This window comes from Ranitomeya variabilis, chromosome 3 (genome assembly GCF_051348905.1).
Source record: "Ranitomeya variabilis isolate aRanVar5 chromosome 3, aRanVar5.hap1, whole genome shotgun sequence".
Lineage (NCBI taxonomy): Eukaryota > Metazoa > Chordata > Amphibia > Anura > Dendrobatidae > Ranitomeya > Ranitomeya variabilis.
Window position 1 is genome coordinate 495,796,332 of NC_135234.1, and position 12,692 is coordinate 495,809,023.

A 12,692-nucleotide genomic window follows, 5' to 3' on the forward strand; every position below is an offset into this window, starting at 1 on the left:
ATTAAGAATGGGATGCCATAAAAAGATCCTGTAGGTGTAAAATAGAGAGATCCCCAATATGTTTGTTGATAAAGTGTATATAGGTAAATATTCTATGGGCGAACTGTATATACCCTGTATATACAACTTATGTACTCATATGAGCACACTAGTCAAATTGAGGACAGTGCCCCCAGTTGGGCATTTATTATCTACTGGTAATTTTTATCATTTTGGTAGTGATATGAAAACCAAACCACATTTTTTCTAAAACTTAAAAAAAATGATAGTAATAAAAATGCTGAATATTGTAATTTCCCAGAGAACAAAATTTAATACAAATAAATGTCAGAACATGCCGTGTAACAAGACCAACAAGCTTGAAAGGAAAAGTGAATATATAAGACATTCACATAGCCAGCAGCTTATGCATTGACCAGCTGATTCATAAATACTGTGTAAATGCATTGTGACATGAATAAAGTAAGGCTTTATTGTATACGAGTGACGTTACATTATTTTTTTTTAATTACAACATTCTTACCAAGCTGTAAAACGTACATAGAAATCATGGATAGAGCGGAACTACAAAGCAGCCCTGAAACCCAAATCCTACAAGTCCACTTATCAGTTAGCTCTCAAGAACATCGACTGATGTAAATACATTGGAAAATTAAGTCGTTTGGGCTAAAAACCAGACAATCCAACCCAACTCAGACAGCACATTTCCTAATAGTAAAATAAACCAAAACAAGGAAAGTCATTACTTAGGCACAACTTGACACTTATGGGCCGTAATGTTCTGTAAGGTGACTCCCTACCTACTATTTGTCATTTATTACCACTTCCCCTCTTCAGCCACCATCTCCTGGAAGGCTTTGTGGTTCATTTGAAGTGTAATTTTATGGGTGACAGACTACTTTTAACTCAGACTATTCAAAATACCACGGTTATGATTTGTTGGTCTATAACCAAAGAAATTGAGAAGCTTTCTTACTCATAGCTTAGATCAATCAATACCTTTCACCAGATTTATGATGAATGGAATATATCTGTATCCAATAAGCTTATTTCTTTTTACACCGTCATACACACTACTGCCACTTCCTAACATGTGTTATCGTTGCTCTAAATCCTCATACCAGATACCCTTTAAAATGTTCAAAGATAGCAACATTTCCTATCTACTCAATGCTTTATTCTTTTCTACTGTTCGCAAAACCACTTTTATATTTATAATCTATTGTTCCTTTCATTTTTTTAAAAAAATGTGATCTAAATAGATTAAAGAAGAGAAACATGTCAGAAAACAGATGTTATAATATACTATACTAATTTGGTAACAGCACTGCAGAAAAAATAAAAAAGGTAAGACAGAATTAAAGGAAATAAAAGTGAAGAAAAGAATGGAGACAAGTCTACATTTCTATTAGATCTCATTTAGGGTCAGTTATGTGATAAGTATTGTAGTAAATGAATGATCACAGGAAAGTATTCCTTAAAGGATGTCTCAAAACAACTTGTACAGCCTATCCCGTGGAAGGCTTATGTTTCCTGTAACTGGGAGCCCTACTGCTGAGACCCCACTGATCCTGAATGGTCATCAATCCCCTGTATAAATGAAGCATACAGACTTCTGCGACATATATGCAGCGCCCCAGAGTCCTGGTCGTTGCAGTACTGTGGCTCCGCCACTATGGGGAGCTATGGTGCGTCCGATGGCACTGAAGGAGTTCATCTGATCAGGTATCACAGACACCAATACATTTCACAGCCGGGCCTCCGGGGGGAGCTAAGGGTGCTATTCATTAGGCCACTCCCCACCATAGTGGGTAAACTGGGGGTCAGGCAGGAAGTTAGATTAGAAAGCTGACTGGGTTGGAACCAGGCAACACCTTGCGGCAGAGGGTGTTGCAGGGGAAGATACAGTAGGGTCTCTGTCAGGGGTGGGATCCTGACAGAGGCTTGGCAACGAGAACGAACGTAACGGGACCGTGCCTGCTCCGGGTAGCGGCGGTGCCCAAGAAAGGATTAGAAGAGAGATAGATTGTGCTGAGTGAGAAACGGGATCACGCAAAAGGAGAAATACCAGTAGGAGTCGTGCTGTAAGACCGAAGCAACATCCTACTGAGGCGCACTACCGGTGGCCGGAACGCCGAGGGAGTAGAATAACATTCAGCTTCAAGCAATACTCCAAACAGCGGCAGGACAGTCAGTCTCAGGCGGGCTGTCTAACTCAAATCACCTATGAAGTCTTGGGAGGCAATTGTGGGAGAGGGGCGTCTCTAGGGTCCCGGAAGAACTCCAGGCCTACCCGTCAAACGGGTGCCGTTCCTACCCGAACCTCAGGGAGGGACGGAGGATTAGCAGAACATCATCTAGTCGAGTTGTGAGGGAACTTAAGAAACAGACACAACAGTTGTGGGGTACTTTCCGTAAGCGCAGCAGGGAAGGACTACAACACATAGCGCTAGGGGGAAGGCACAGATTTCCTCCTGTGAAGAGAACTCTGGAAGTGTCATTGGACCGGCCGGACTTGCGCAGCCTGGTGAGCCGTATTCTGGACTGAGGACTCAGAGATCTTCAGTAAAGAGGTAAAGAGACTGCAACCTGGTGTCCTCGTTATTTACCGCGACCTGCACCCCACAACTGCACCGTTACACCACCACTTATTGCACTGGACGTCCCCCACTGACAGACAGGGCCACGGACCGGGTCTAGCCACCGTGACAACCCCAGAACTGGACAGAGACTCCCAGAGGCCCGGCTCCGGGTGCCCCTCGGCCCTGCGGCGGTGTGGGGGCGCTCCAAACTTGGCGTCACGAACAGGATCTACTTAAGCCTGAAGAATCAGGTCATGTGTGCCTTGGGACTGTGATTTACTGTGCTTGGACTGTACTTTATTGCAAGAACTGTGCTGCGCCATTTACCGCCAAAATCCGCCGCCATTACAGCGCTGAGGAGAGCGCAGGAAGAGAAGAGGGGCGTGGAGTGGGCGTAGGCAAGCTGGAGAGCGCGAAAAACAATGGCCGCCCAGTCTAAATATTTCTGCACGGTGAGGACGTGTCCGTCAGCAGCAGAGATCCGCCTCCTAATCCTCAATGGAGGGCGAAGACCGAGAAAACGACACCGCCCACGAAGGAGAGAGCGGGAAAGAGACCAGGAAGCGACCCACGTGGAGGACGCCATGGCCAGCAGCTCTGAACCCGACAGTGGGGTTGAAGTGGAAATCTCCCCCGACTACCCGGATGAGCACAGCAGCCCGTCTTCCGTGGACAACACCAGATTCCTGAGAGCCGAGATGGAGGACTTATTCAACCAACTTCTCCAACTGAATGTGAGGGTCCAGGCTCCGCGCTTAGTGGTGCCGGCAGAGAGTTCCCGGACATCGGAGACCTCACCGGAGGAACCAGCGGGACCTGTCGCGGAAAGTGAACTCGCACCGGTTGGTGAGTCCGCCGATCCTGCCCCGCCAGCAGAGGGTGTGTTAGTGGGCCCCGTTGCAGCGCCCCCTCCCCCTGGGACTCATAAGCTCCAACGTCTGTTGCCCTGGGAGGAAGCTACGGGCATGGAACATCGTATGAAGGCCCCGATCACACCAATCACCCTGTCCTGCGAGGCCCGTGCGGAGCGCACGGTATACCACTGGGTGAACCCCGGACCCGACCTCATGGGATTCCCCGGGGTGGAGACGCGGGAAGGGGAGATGGTGCAGGCCCTGAGCTGGGAGACATACCAGGCCCAGCTGGAACAGCAATGGAAGGAAGAGGACGAGACGTACCGGGCTGGGATGGAGGCTTACCATCAGAAGGACCTGGCAGTAAAGGATCGAGCCCGCAAGGACCCCATCGCTCACCAGGCCCCGCGCAGGCAGGGCATCGTCACCACCTTTAAGCTCCAAGGAGGCTGGGGCTTTATTAAAGAACCGGGGTTGTACGCGGAGGTCTTTGTTAACCGCCGGGACGTTGAGTCGCACCTCAGGGAGGGCCACCCCGATCGAGACCTCTACCCGGGAGACAGTGTCATCTACACCAGACATTTCGGGGAGAAGGGGTGGTTCGCTCTGAATGTGCGCAAGAAGAGGCCAATGGAACCCCCGCCCAAGGTGCCGGAAAAACCGGCCCCTGTAGCCAATGTGTCCCCGTGTGACCGGTCTGTGGCCACCTTGGTCACCCCCACCTGTACACTAACGGAAACTGTGACCTGCAGTCTGGCCACCACCACCACTGTAGTGGCCAAGGAGGCGCCTCCTCGAGTGACCGGTGTTCCTGCTGTGCCAGCACAGAGAGAAGTGGGAACACAGACCTTTATCACCGCACACGACATGGTTGTGCAACAGACCCGAACCCATGGGGTGTACCTGGCAGCGGGAGTGGACCTGGAACCTGGACTGCAGGGGTTCACCCGCCAGGTGGCGCCTCGTGGGGGATTCTGAAAATGAGTAAGCATGACCGCTTTAAATATGTAAATAGTTCTCCCTTTAACTGATTGTTTGCTTACTGTTTGCTGCTAAACCCGTTCAGGGTTAACTTTTTAAAGGGATCCCTTTGTTGACCCGGGATCCCTATTGTTTGTTTTTGGTTGTTTTTCTAAAGTTTTTGCACAAGTTTTTAGTTGAAAAGAACTGCTGTAATCATGAACAGTGCATGATGCGAACTTTTTTTGTATATAGTTAGCACCTTATTAAAGGTGCTCCCTACTGGTTTTACTTAAAGAAGGACTCTTTGTGAAGATACCACACTGGAACCTTTGCTGAGTAAGGACTGGTAGCTTGAGAAGAAATGCTACCTCATAGAGACTTGGTCCCTTCTTAAAGGGGATGTTCAATTGTTGCACTTAAACGGTGATATTGCTTTAAGACAGGTAGCAATAATGTTTGATGAAAGAAAGTGATGATAATGTGTACATGAGAAATTTATATGTATCCAACCAGTTAATTGTGAAGAAATGATGATGATGTTTCTCGGAAGAAAAGGAATGATTGATAATGTTGATAGAAAGTGAGGATAGAAGGTAAACCCTGAGTCCTCATAGGAGCCATATAGAGATGGCTCAGTGCCCTTAAATTGAAAGTAATGTTATGTTCTATACTGTGTATAGTAGTTGAGAGACAGAAGGCTCGGGCTGAAAGGAGCGGTCCTGTAAGAAAGGAGAGGCAGTAGGTCTGGTGCCGATAGGACAGGCGGTCCTGCAGATTAAAGAAGGAGGATGAAAAAGTTAATTTACCTTATAATGTGATTATAGGAAGGTCTTTAGTGGATTCAGAGTGTATGTCCTTAAAGGCAAAGTTAAAGTATTGTTCAGCAATTTTTGCACTTAGTAGAATACCCGGTTGGGTAAGAAGAGTTATTTATAGCATGTTGCTATGTTATTTAACCATGTTTGTAACGTTCAAGTGTCCTTACCTCCCATAAAGGGAAGCCTGTTCAAGTATACTTATTGTTATTGCACTCAACAAAATTGTATGTCTTTTTGCTAAACTTGTATTGTTGTTTTCTTCCCAGTCCCGGAGTACTGTGTTTAACCAGGGGGGAGTGCAGCGCCCCAGAGTCCTGGTCGTTGCAGTACTGTGGCTCCGCCACTATGGGGAGCTATGGTGCGTCCGATGGCACTGAAGGAGTTCATCTGATCAGGTATCACAGACACCAATACATTTCACAGCCGGGCCTCCGGGGGGAGCTAAGGGTGCTATTCATTAGGCCACTCCCCACCATAGTGGGTAAACTGGGGGTCAGGCAGGAAGTTAGATTAGAAAGCTGACTGGGTTGGAACCAGGCAACACCTTGTGGCAGAGGGTGTTGCAGGGGAAGATACAGTAGGGTCTCTGTCAGGGGTGGGATCCTGACAGAGGCTTGGCAACGAGAACGAACGTAACGGGACCGTGCCTGCTCCGGGTAGCGGCGGTGCCCAAGAAAGGATTAGAAGAGAGATAGATTGTGCTGAGTGAGAAACGGGATCACGCAAAAGGAGAAATACCAGTAGGAGTCGTGCTGTAAGACCGAAGCAACATCCTACTGAGGCGCACTACCGGTGGCCGGAACGCCGAGGGAGTAGAATAACATTCAGCTTCAAGCAATACTCAAAACAGCGGCAGGACAGTCAGTCTCAGGCGGGCTGTCTAACTCAAATCACCTATGAAGTCTTGGGAGGCAATTGTGGGAGAGGGGCGTCTCTAGGGTCCCGGAAGAACTCCAGGCCTACCCGTCAAATGGGTGCCGTTCCTACCCGAACCTCAGGGAGGGACGGAGGATTAGCAGAACATCATCTAGTCGAGTTGTGAGGGAACTTAAGAAACAGACACAACAGTTGTGGGGTACTTTCCGTAAGCGCAGCAGGGAAGGACTACAACACATAGCGCTAGGGGGAAGGCACAGATTTCCTCCTGTGAAGAGAACTCTGGAAGTGTCATTGGACCGGCCGGACTTGCGCAGCCTGGTGAGCCGTATTCTGGACTGAGGACTCAGAGATCTTCAGTAAAGAGGTAAAGAGACTGCAACCTGGTGTCCTCGTTATTTACCGCGACCTGCACCCCACAACTGCACCGTTACACCACCACTTATTGCACTGGATGTCCCCCACTGACAGACAGGGCCACGGACCGGGTCTAGCCACCGTGACAACCCCAGAACTGGACAGAGACTCCCAGAGGCCCGGCTCCGGGTGCCCCTCGGCCCTGCGGCGGTGTGGGGGCGCTCCATATACAGTACAGACCAAAAGTTTGGACACACCTTCTCATTTAAAGATTTTTCTTATATTTTCATGACTATGAAAATTGTACATTCACACTGAAGGCATCAAAACTATGAATTAACACATGTGGAATTATATACTTAACAAAAAAGTGTGAAACAACTGAAATTATGTCTTATATTCTAGGTTCTTCAAAGTAGCCACCTTCTGCTTTGATGACTGCTTTGCACACTCTTGGCATTCTCTTGATGAGCTTCAAGAGGTATCACTGGGAATGGTCTTCCAACAATCTTGAAGGAGTTCCCAGAGATGCTTAGCACTTGTTGGCCCTTTTGCCTTCACTCTGCGGTCCAGCTGAGTGAGAAGGTGTGTCCAAACTTTTGGTCTGTACTGTAAATCTATGGGATTGGTAAAAACAGATGTGCTCTATTGTGAGTTTGTTCTATAAGTCCCATAGAATTTGAATGGAGCAGCAATGCTCACGTATCGATTGCACAATATAATGTCATAAATATTCAGAAAAGACATCAAAAACTTCAGTTTCGAAAATTGTATCTAATGACCTACAATTCACAAAGAACTTCAAGATTTTATAAATTGGCCTTATATGTATGGTGACCTCAAAACTTTGTCCTGATTGAAGATGTCAGGTCAAAGAGATTGGGGTATCAACATGATCAATACTTTGCTCAAATACTAGAAAAGCTGCTGTTTCTGGAAGAGGCTTCTCTATCGGAAAAACAAGTATGTTCAATGAATGTTTATGTTTGTGGAGTCTGGAGGAATAGCTGTTTAACGACAGCTATCTTGGCTGTATAGACTGCTTTGTAAATATGTACCTAGGCATCATAACATATATGTGTCATAGTGTTACATCTACACAAATACAAAAGGAAAAAAAAACAATTGCATAAGCATATTTTTATAACATTTTTACATATAATATTATATATTGCAGCCTTGACAACTTGATTTTTTACTGGTCAACTTATTCAAAAATTACAGACCAACATAATTTCTACCAGACATATTGGAAATCTGTAACAATTATGATTATCATTTTAAGTGATATATGTCTACAGCCCATAACACTGATAGAAACACATTGGAAGAATTCATTTTGAAATTATAAAAATAACAATTATAATGATCCATACAAGCAACCCAGCTTTATAACTGTCAAGGACACAGCAAACTCCTTTTACAGACACGGTTAAAAAAGTGCCCTATTTTTTTTCTGTTCTTGAATTTCTGAACGGTTGGCTTTGTATCAATATCTCATGCAAAGACATTTTAAATTTTCCATCTCCTGTCTGCAAAATAATATATAATCCGTCTATTATCTCAGGATGTTTTTCTATTTTCTATTTACCGTATATGTTTGTATATTCTGCAGATTACTGCTGTATTTTTTTATTACAGAATCTATTGAAATCTGGTCATATATTAAATGGTAGGATTTTTACACAATGAACCCAGTATTAGAGTGAAAAGTAATGGCAAATAATTTCCAGGATACGGCATTACTTTATGATTGCTGAGAGTGTGACATCTGGGGTCACGACTCACCACAGATCCTTGGAGCTATAGCAGCAGTGCTCCTGTACATCATGCAGCTGAGCATCATTGCACAACGAAATGCCGTACTGAGGCCGTAGCATTAAGGCCTCATTCAGATGTCCGTGTTGCATGTACAGAGGGAGAAATAAGTATTTGATCCCTTGCTGATTTTGTAAGTTTGCCCACTGACAAAGACATGAACAGTCTATAATTTTAAGGGTAGGTTAATTTTAAAATAAAGAGATAGAATATAAAAATAAAATCCAGAAAATCACACTGCATAAATTATATAAATGTATTTACATTTTGCAGTGAGAAATAAGTATTTGGTCCCTCTGGCAAACAAGACTTAAGACTTAATACTTGGTGGCAAAACCCTCGTTGGCAGACACAGCAGTCAGATGTTTTTTTGTAGTTGATGATGTTTGCGAACATGTCAGAAGGAATTTTGGGCCACTCCTCTTTGCAGATCATCTCTAAATCATAAAGATTTTGAGGCTATCACCAACTTGGAGCTTCAACTCCCTCCATAGTTTTTCTATGGGATTAAGGTCTGGAGACTGGCTAGGCCACTCCATGACCTTAATGTTCTTCTGTTTGAGCCACTCCTTTGTTGCCTTGGCTGTATATTTTGGGTCACTGTTTTGACTCAGCCATGACCCATTTTTAATGTCCTGGTGGAGGGAAGGAGGTTGTAACTCAATATTTTACGGTACATGGCTTCATCCATTCTCCCATTGATGCGGTGAAGTATTCCTGTGTCCTTAGCAGAGAAATACCCCCAAAACATAATGTTTCCACCTCCATGCTTGATAGTTGGGATGTGTTCTTTGGGTCATAGGCAGCATTTCTCTTCCTACAAACACAGTGAGTTGAGTTAATGCCAAAGACCTCAATTTTTGTCTCATCTGAATCCAGCACCTTCTCTCAATCACAGAATCATCCAGGTGTTTATTGGCAAATGTCAGATGGGCATGCACATATGCCTTCTTGAGCAGGGGGACCTTGCAGGCACTGCAAGATTTTAAACCTTAATGGCGTAATGTGTTACCAATGGTTTACTTGGTGACTGTGGTCCCAGCTGCCTTAAGATCATTAACAAGTTCCCCCTGTGTAGTTTTAGGCTGATCTCTCACCTTCCTCATGATCAAGGATACCCCACAAGGTGAGATTTTGCATGGTGCCCAAGATCGATGTTGATTGACAGTCATTTTGTATTTCTTCAATTTTCTTACTATTGCATCAACAGTTGTCTCCTTCTCACCTAGCATCTTACTTATGGTTTTGTAGCTCATTCCAGCTTTGTGCAGGTCTATGATCTTGTCCCTGATATCCTTAGAAAGCTCTTTGGTCTTGCCCATGTTGTAGAGTTTAGAGTCTGACTGATTAATTGAGTCTGTGGACAGGAGTCTTTTATAAAGGTGACAAAAGAAAAAAAGACAGCTGTCTTTAATGCAGGGTAACGAGTTGATTAGGATCGTTTAACTCGTCTGTAGGAGCCAGAACTCTAAATGGTTGGTAGGGGATCAAATACTTATTTCTCACTGCAAAATGCAAATACATTTACATAATTTATACAAGGTGATTTTATGGAGTTTATTTTTTATATTCTATCTCTCAATGTTAAAATTAACCTACCCTTAAAATCATAGACTCTTCATGTCTTTGTCAGTGGGCAAACTTACAAAATCAGCAAGGGATCAAATACTTATTTCCCCCCCCACTGTATGTGTTGAATCCAGGTTTTTCACTAATAGAACACATGCTATTCACATTTCCATTACTTTTCACGGAATGTGTGTGCAAATCTCATCGAGACATGTCGATTTTTTCTGGTATCACAGAGAAGTTTAGTTATTTATTTATCCATCCATGAAAAGCACTAAACACACTGATGGTAAAAATGGAGACAAGGGTAGTACGCTGATGGCACACTGATGGTAAAAAACAGACACATGGACTGTACACTGATGACACACTGATGGTAAAAATATACCAAGGACCGTACATCGATGGTACACTGATGGTAAAAATGAACACACAAACTGTACACTGATGACACACTGATGATAAAAGCGGACACACGGACCAAACACTGATGGCACACTGATGGTAAAAACGGACACACGGACCATACACTGACGACACACTGATGGCAAAAACAGAGACATGGACCGCACACTGATGACACACTGATGATAAAAATGGACACACGGACCATACACTGATGAAACACTAATGGTAAAAATGGACATATGGGCCAAACAGTGATGACACACTGATGATAAAAACGGACACACAGACCCAACACTGATGACATACTAATGGTAAAAATGGAGACACGGACCGTACACTACTGATGCACTGGTGGTAAAAACAGACACACGGGCCACACACTTGTGACACACTGATGGTAAAAACGAACACACAGACTGTACACTGATGATACACTGATCCAAATCACTGATGAACCATTTGTTTTCGGACAAGTTTCGGAATGAGTCCTAAATCATTCTGGGCTCTACGCTTTCAGGATTGTTGGCAGTCCCAAAAGTTAGACTCTCACTGATCATAAAGGTATACCATATCCTAATACAATATCTTAATGATGATGTGCCATTATTCCATGAAATTTTTAATTATATGTAACCGTCAAAAAGCTAGCATTGTAATTGGGGTGAAACTAAACTAATAAACCAATCTTCAGATATTAATGAAATGTAAATACAGTGATAAAAACTAAGTAGTACTTTTATTTGTTTCTGTTTCCAAGTACATTTTACATGAACCCATTTCCAAAACCACTAACTCTATTATATTTTTAACATAGGTTTGGATCTAAAAGCATTCATACAAATAATGAATTTTCAGTTTATTTTTAATTCTACAGAATGAGAAGAACTGTATTAGTACGTCTGCCATATGTTGTCTACAAAATATTAAACATGTATAAATTTGAGAAAAAATATGCGCGTTGTGTTCAATAAGTGGAATGATAGCTTTAGATATGTAACAGTTATCTTTACTAATATATATATATATATTGATATAATATATATTTACTATAATAATAATATATAGATTCTTTTATTTGTAATAAAAGAACAATATGAAGTTTGTTTCATCCCTTTAATGGACCATTAGAAATTATCATACAAGGTTGAACTGGATGAAATTGAGTCTTTTTTAACTTTAATCAATGGCTTAGTTAACTTCTGGTGTCTATATCAAATAACTAACAGGGTCCCAAATATTATTTCCCATTTATAGTACTGCTGTATGTCATGCATCAGTATGACTATTGGGCTCCCTTAGGGTATGTGGTGCTGGGATTCTTGTCTTTCGATCCCCTACTCTACTATGTAATACGCGGTGCAGTTGTAATATCTTTTTTTTTAGGGGGGGGGTTACTACTGAAACTTACGAGAAAGCTAATTTCTGATCCCCGACTTCTATTCTATCTAACAATCATCAAAACATGGCAACAAACATAATACTCTTGGGCCCTTTTTTATTAATTACTATTATAAAATTTTATGGCAATTCTGTAGTCAGAGGATTCTAAATTAATAACATATAACATGTATTTTACATAGGGAAAAGCAAACACTTAAAAACACATGGCCCTGGAAAATCTTACCTGTGGTATGTTTCTTTACTTAGTAAAATGCACGTACCTTTCAAATCGCTCATTGCTGTAAAATATTTTCTGCTGAGTAAAAGGAAACATTACACTGAGGTATAGTCCTTTCCCCAGCAAAGAGTTTTATGCATGCTTACTTGGTGCATCCTACTTCTTGGGTCGTTCTCAAACAGGAAATGACAGACAATTATAGAAATAAAAAAATCGAAATGAACTCTATTACAAGATGTTATACGTGTCATTTTCAGGATTGCTGAATTATCATGAGATTGAACCAAAATATCATAAGGTCATGCTCCCATGTAGTACAAACGCTGCATTTTGGGGGGCTAAAAATCCGATGTATTTTAGCAGTTAAAGCAAAATAAGTGGATGTGAAGTCAAGAATACTCACGCCTTCGGTGCATTTAATGAAGCTGAGGAACTTTACATTTTTTGATGGGTTGTTTCTCCATAAACTTTTATCAGCAGCCTGAATGAAAGCATGTAAAATTGCAGTTGCAATTCTTAGTGCAAAATGGCAGCATTTCTGCACAAAAGGGGCATTAAAAATGCTGTGTCGTATCTGCACAAAAAAGAACACAAAAGAAGGCAGAACACAAATAAGAAACAAAAACATAATAAACAAAGCAGACTACTATTGCATATCTTGGTGCAGGAACATGCAAAACAAATTGTAGAAAAATGTAACGTTAAAAAATTCAGTATGTTGGCAAATGGAAACCCGGTCAAAAGGCGCATTCCAAACAGCATGCTTGTTTCAAGTGTTGTTTAGTAATCCTATTCCACATCAGTATAATAGTAGCGATGACACACGCTC

The 12,692-nt window shown here is 42.8% G+C and overlaps 1 protein-coding gene across 2 annotated transcripts in view; it reads right to left on the reverse strand.

Annotated features, from left to right (window-relative positions):
* Positions 1–12,692, reverse strand: part of TRAT1 (T cell receptor associated transmembrane adaptor 1) — a 136,473-nt gene that overhangs the window by 95,131 nt on the left and 28,650 nt on the right. The window contains exon 1 of one of the 2 annotated variants that reach the window (XM_077299680.1): positions 11,907–12,006. The exons of the other annotated variant lie outside the window; for it this stretch is intronic. Within the exon in view, the coding sequence (XP_077155795.1) occupies positions 11,907–11,922 (16 nt within the window). The 5' untranslated portion in view covers positions 11,923–12,006. Of the gene's footprint in view, positions 1–11,906; positions 12,007–12,692 lie in introns of those variants that run through there. 2 annotated transcript variants of the gene reach the window in all.